The sequence below is a fragment of the Moschus berezovskii genome, chromosome 6 (assembly GCF_049115385.1).
Source record: "Moschus berezovskii isolate FMDL1 chromosome 6, NW_MosBer_1.0, whole genome shotgun sequence".
Classification (NCBI taxonomy): domain Eukaryota; kingdom Metazoa; phylum Chordata; class Mammalia; order Artiodactyla; family Moschidae; genus Moschus; species Moschus berezovskii.
This window is the reverse complement of record NC_142465.1, coordinates 35867958-35872988: the sequence shown is the minus strand read 5'-3', so window position 1 is coordinate 35872988 and position 5031 is coordinate 35867958. Positions and strand designations below refer to the sequence as shown.

The 5031-nt window shown below is 38.4% G+C and overlaps 1 protein-coding gene across 1 annotated transcript; it reads right to left on the bottom strand.

Moving 5' to 3' along the window:
* Positions 1-3694: 3694 nt before the first annotated feature.
* On the bottom strand, positions 3695-4624 carry LOC129536670 (olfactory receptor 8S1-like). Its single transcript, XM_055395711.2, has one exon. It carries the CDS (start codon positions 4622-4624, stop codon positions 3695-3697), a length of 930 nt encoding a protein of 309 aa, XP_055251686.2.
* Positions 4625-5031: the final 407 nt, after the last annotated feature.

The window sequence follows — 5031 nt, the reverse complement described above, 5'->3', positions numbered from 1 at the left end:
GTTTCTGATCTTAGGAATAACGGTTTCAATATGTCACAATAAAGTATGACATTAGCTATAAGTTTGTTGTAGATACATTTCATGAGATAACACTACTTTTATGGCTCTTTTTCTGGGAGATTTATCATGAAAATGGCTGCTAAATTTTATCAAATTACTTTTCAGGCTTTATGAGATCATTTTCTTTTTTAATATGTAAAAAAGTAAATTCTTTTTATCTTGTAATAGCTTCAGCTTAACAATTTCTAATAAAACAAGATTTCCTATAAACTATTCACTCTTCTCCTAATATTAAAATCCTATATAATCATAATAAATTTTTAAAACTAGTAAGTCTACATTCAGTTCATTTCAGTTCAGTCGCTCAGTCGTGTCCGACTCTTTGCGACCCCATGAATCACAGCAGGCCAGGCCTTCCTGTCCATCACCAACTCCTGGAGTTCACTCAAACTCATGTCCATAGAGTCCGTGATGCCATCCAGCCATCTCATTCTCTGTCGTCCCCTTCTCCTCCTGCCCCCAATCCCTCCCAGCATCAGAGTCTTTTCCAGTGAGTCAACTCTTCATTAGAAATATATTGTTAATTATATAACAGACTTCATTCAGATTTCATCAGTTGTTTCCACTTAAGTTTTTATTTTCTGCTTCTTAATCCTATCCTGAAAACTACATTGCATTTTTCCCTAAATTAGTAATTTTCCCCAGCTTTACTGAAGCAAGATTGACAAAAATGCTTTTTATATATTTAAGGTATATAATGTCATGCTTCAATATGCATACATTGAGAAATGATTACATCAATATACCATTGATATAAGTGGGGGGTTAACGTCTTCTACTACTATCATGTTGCTGGCAACTTCTCCCCTTATGTCTGTTAATATTTGCTTTATGTATTTAGGTGTTCCTGTGTTGGGCGCCAAAGAATTGATGCTTTTGAACCGTAGTGTTGGAGAAGACTCTTGAAAGTCCCTTGGACAGCAAGGAGATCAGACCAGTCAATCCTAAAGGAAATCAGTCCTGAATATTAATTGAAAGGACTGATGCTGAAGCTGAAGCTCCTATACTTTGGCCACCTGATGCAAAGTAGACTCATTTGAAAAGATCCTGATGCTGGGAAAGATTGAAGGCAGAAGGAGAAGGGGATGACAGAGGATGAGATGGTTGGATGGCATCACCAACTTGATGAACATGAATTTGAGCAAGTTCTTGGATTTGGTGATGGACAGGGAAGCCTGGAGTGCTGCAGTCCATGGGGTCACAAAGAGTCAGACATGACTGAGGGACTGAACTGAACTGATGTTGGGTATATATATATTTACATTTGTTATATCTTATATTTATTCCTTGATCTTTATGTAGTATCCTTCGTTGTCTCATGTAACAGTCTTTATTTTAAAATATATTTTGTCTGATACATGTATTGCTACTTTGGCTTTCTTTTGATTTCCATTTGCATGGAATACATTTTTCTATTCCGTCACTTTCAGTCTTTCTTAGTCTTTAGATATGAAGTGTGTCTCTTTTAGGTGGCATATATACAGGTCTTATTTTTGTATGCATTAAACCACTCTGTCTTTTGACTGGAGTATTTATTGTATTTAAAGTAATTATAGATGTGTATATTCTTATTGCTTTAATTATTTGGAGGTTGGTTTGTGGGTCTGTTTTGTTCCTTTTTTTTCTCTTATGATTTGATGACTGTATTTGATTCTGTTTTCCTTTGTGTGTATGAATCTAGTATAGCTTTTTGGTTTGTGGTTACCATGAGGGGTAAGTGTATACACACACACACACACACACACACACACACACACATATATTTTTAAGTTGTTGATCTCTTACTTTCAAATGCATTAAAAATCCTGTGTATTTACTCTCTTACCCTCATCATTACTATTTTTGATATAATATTTTATATTTAGTGTACCCATTAACTGATTATTTTGGATTTAGATGATTCTACTACTCTTAAAAATTAAAAAAAAAAAGGTTTTAACCTTCCTACTAGTTTTATGTATGAAATGATTTCCTATCTTTACTATATGCTTGCCTTTACCGATGACCTTTACCTTCACTATATGTTTGCCTTTACCTAAGAGCTTTCCCATTTCATAATTTTCATACTTCTAACTTTGGCCTTTTATTTTCACCTTTATCATTATTTGTAAGCCCAGTTTTGTGGAACTGTACTGATTTAGCTTTGCTACTCAGTAAAGCTTTAGATCTCTCCATCAAATCTGAATGAGGGCCTTACTGTGTAGAGCATTCTTAGTTATACATTTTTCCCTTTCATCACTTTAAATAAATCATGCCACTCCCTTCTGGGCTGTAGAGTTTCTGCTCAAAATTCAGCTGATAGCCTCACGTGGATTCCCTTGTATATTATTTGTTGCTATCCCCTTGCTTTTTTTTTTAAAAAAATATTCTCTCTGTATCTTTATTTTTGTCATTTTAATATTATGTGTCTTGGGGTTTTCTTCTTTGGTTTATTCATGCATAGGACTCATTGGGCTTCTTGGATTTGGTTGTTTCCTTTCCCAAGTTAGGGGAGTTCTTAGCTATTATGTCTTCAAATATGTTCTCAGCCCATTTCTTTCTGTCTTCCATTCTGGGACTCATTTGATGTGAATAATAATACACTTGATATTGTATCAGAGGTCTCTTAAACAGTCCCCACTTCTTTTCATTCTTTTGTTTTTCATTATTTTCTGACAGCATCATTGATTTCCACTATTCTGTCTTACTGCTCATTGATCCATTTCTCTGTGTCATTCAACCTACCATTGATTCTTTCTTGTGTACTTCTCATTTCAGTTATTGGATTCTTTCTTTTTCAGTTATTGGACTCTTCATCTCCGGTTTTTCTTTATATTTTCTAATTCTTTGTTAAAAACATCAAACTCATCACTCTGAGCGTCCATTCTTCTCCCAAGCTCTTTGATCATCTTTATGATCACCGCCCTGAATCCTTTCTTAGGTAAATTGCCTATCCTTATTTCATTTAGTCCTTTTCCTGGGGTTTTCTCCTTTTTCTTCGTTTGAAACATGTAACACTGTCACTTCATTTTGCCTAAGTTGCTATTTGTATTTCTGTGTATCTGGTATTTTGGCTGCATTTCCAAACTCTGGAAAAGTGGCCTTTTGTAGGAGACATCCTGTGCTTGCAGTAGGGTGGTACCCTCTCCTCACCCAAGCTATATACCTTGTGGTTCCCCGCTATGAGTGCTGAATGGGTCCTTCTGCTGTGGTAGGCTGACTACGTGGGAGGTCTGGTAGGCTTGACTGGTCTCTGGTTTGGTTGTTTTCTAGGCCCTGTCTTGTGTGGAGGCTTCCAGTAACTTTATCAAAAATAAAGATACAGTAATTTATTTAAAGTTGGTAGGACCAGTCATGAGGTGGGTGACTGTCAATCCCACTAATCCCAGGTGGGGCTAGTGCTGGTCTACTGGTGGATAAAGTCAGGGTCAAGAAAACTTCATGCTGTTGCTCACCCACTGGTGGGTGAAGCCAGGTCCTAAGATTAGTATAAGCCTATGGGCTGTATACTCCAAATACCTTTATGAATCTTAAGATGCTTGTCTCAGATCCAATATTGGAAAAATCAGGAAATTACTTTATTGTCAACTAACAAGATATAGTGATATCTCCTGCTATAGTGAGATAACTGTTTATCATCTTCTGTCTTTGGTCACTAGCAATGGAGATATTTTCTAAAGGTCCTTTTCATAGCTGCTTTCACCTCATTGTTCTTCAGACTATAGATAAGGGGATTCATTAAGGGAGTGATCACACTGTATTGTACAGAGAAGATCAACTCCAGTGGTGAGCCTGAGGTTGCCACTATATAGCGAAGGAAAGCTGAACAATAAAACAGGAGCACTGCAGTGAGGTGAGAAGAGCAGGTGGAGAAAGCCTTGCTTCTATATGAAGAGGAGCTGATACTTAGGATGGTAGAAACGATGAGAGTGTAAGACAGTATGATTAGGAAACAGGTTCCCAGCCCATGCAGGAGACTAGAGCAAAGCAGAATAGTGAAACTGGTGGAGACATCAGAGCAGGAAAGGGGAAAGAGAGAGGGCAGCTCACAGCTGTAGTGGGGGATAAACTGATCCCTACAGAAGTCAAAATCCATAGCTAGAAGGATGTTGATGAATGCGTCCAAAAAACCCAGGCTCCAGGAGCCTAACACCAGACCTTTACAGAGCTGGTTGCTCATCTTCTGGCCATAGAGCAGAGGGTGGCAGATGGCAGCATAGCGGTCATAGGCCATAACTGAGAGCAGACAGGCTTCAGTGCCCCCCAAGTCAAACACAAAGAAGACTTGAGCTAGACAGGCCTCCACAGAGACTGTTTTCTTCTGAGACAGGAGAATTTCCAGCATCTTGGGTACTGTGGCAGAAGAGAAGCAAAAATCTAGGAAAGAAAGGTGACTCAGGAAGAAGTACATGGGCGTGTGGAGGCGAGAATTGGTTCTGATCACCAGCATCATTGTCAGGTTCCCCAGCAGAGTCAAGAGGTAAATTGCTAGAAACAGCACAAAGGATAGTGCCTGGACATGGGGGTCTGCAGACAGTCCAAGGAGAGTGAACTCAGCGATAGTGCTGTGGTTCCCCAAGGCCATTTAAAGAAATCTAGTCTAAAAAAAGGAACAGGGGATGATTTCAGCAAAATAACAGAGTATGGAGTGCCAAGCTCTTATTCTACAGAAACAACAAAACCAAGCAGAAGCTGTCAGGACTAACTTTGTTGATACTCTGGGAAACAATCAAAGGTGCACAGCAACCAAGCAAGAAAAAGGCAACTTAAAAATAGGAGGAAAGCTTTGTGGCATTTTTATTTACCCTTGCCTATCAAGATTGCTGGGAGAAATATCAATAACCTCAGATATGCAGATGACACTACCCTTATGGCAGAAAGTGAAGAGGAACTCAAAAGCCTCTTGATGAAAGTGAAAGAGGAGAGTGAAAAGGTTGGCTTGAAGCTCAACATTCAGAAAACAAAGATCATGGCATCTGGTCCCATCACTTC

Bases quoted from the DNA above. Each gene is read 5' to 3' on its own strand.
- LOC129536670 (XM_055395711.2), bottom strand. From the start codon at position 4,624: ATGGCCTTGGGGAACCACAGCACTATCGCTGAGTTCACTCTCCTTGGA.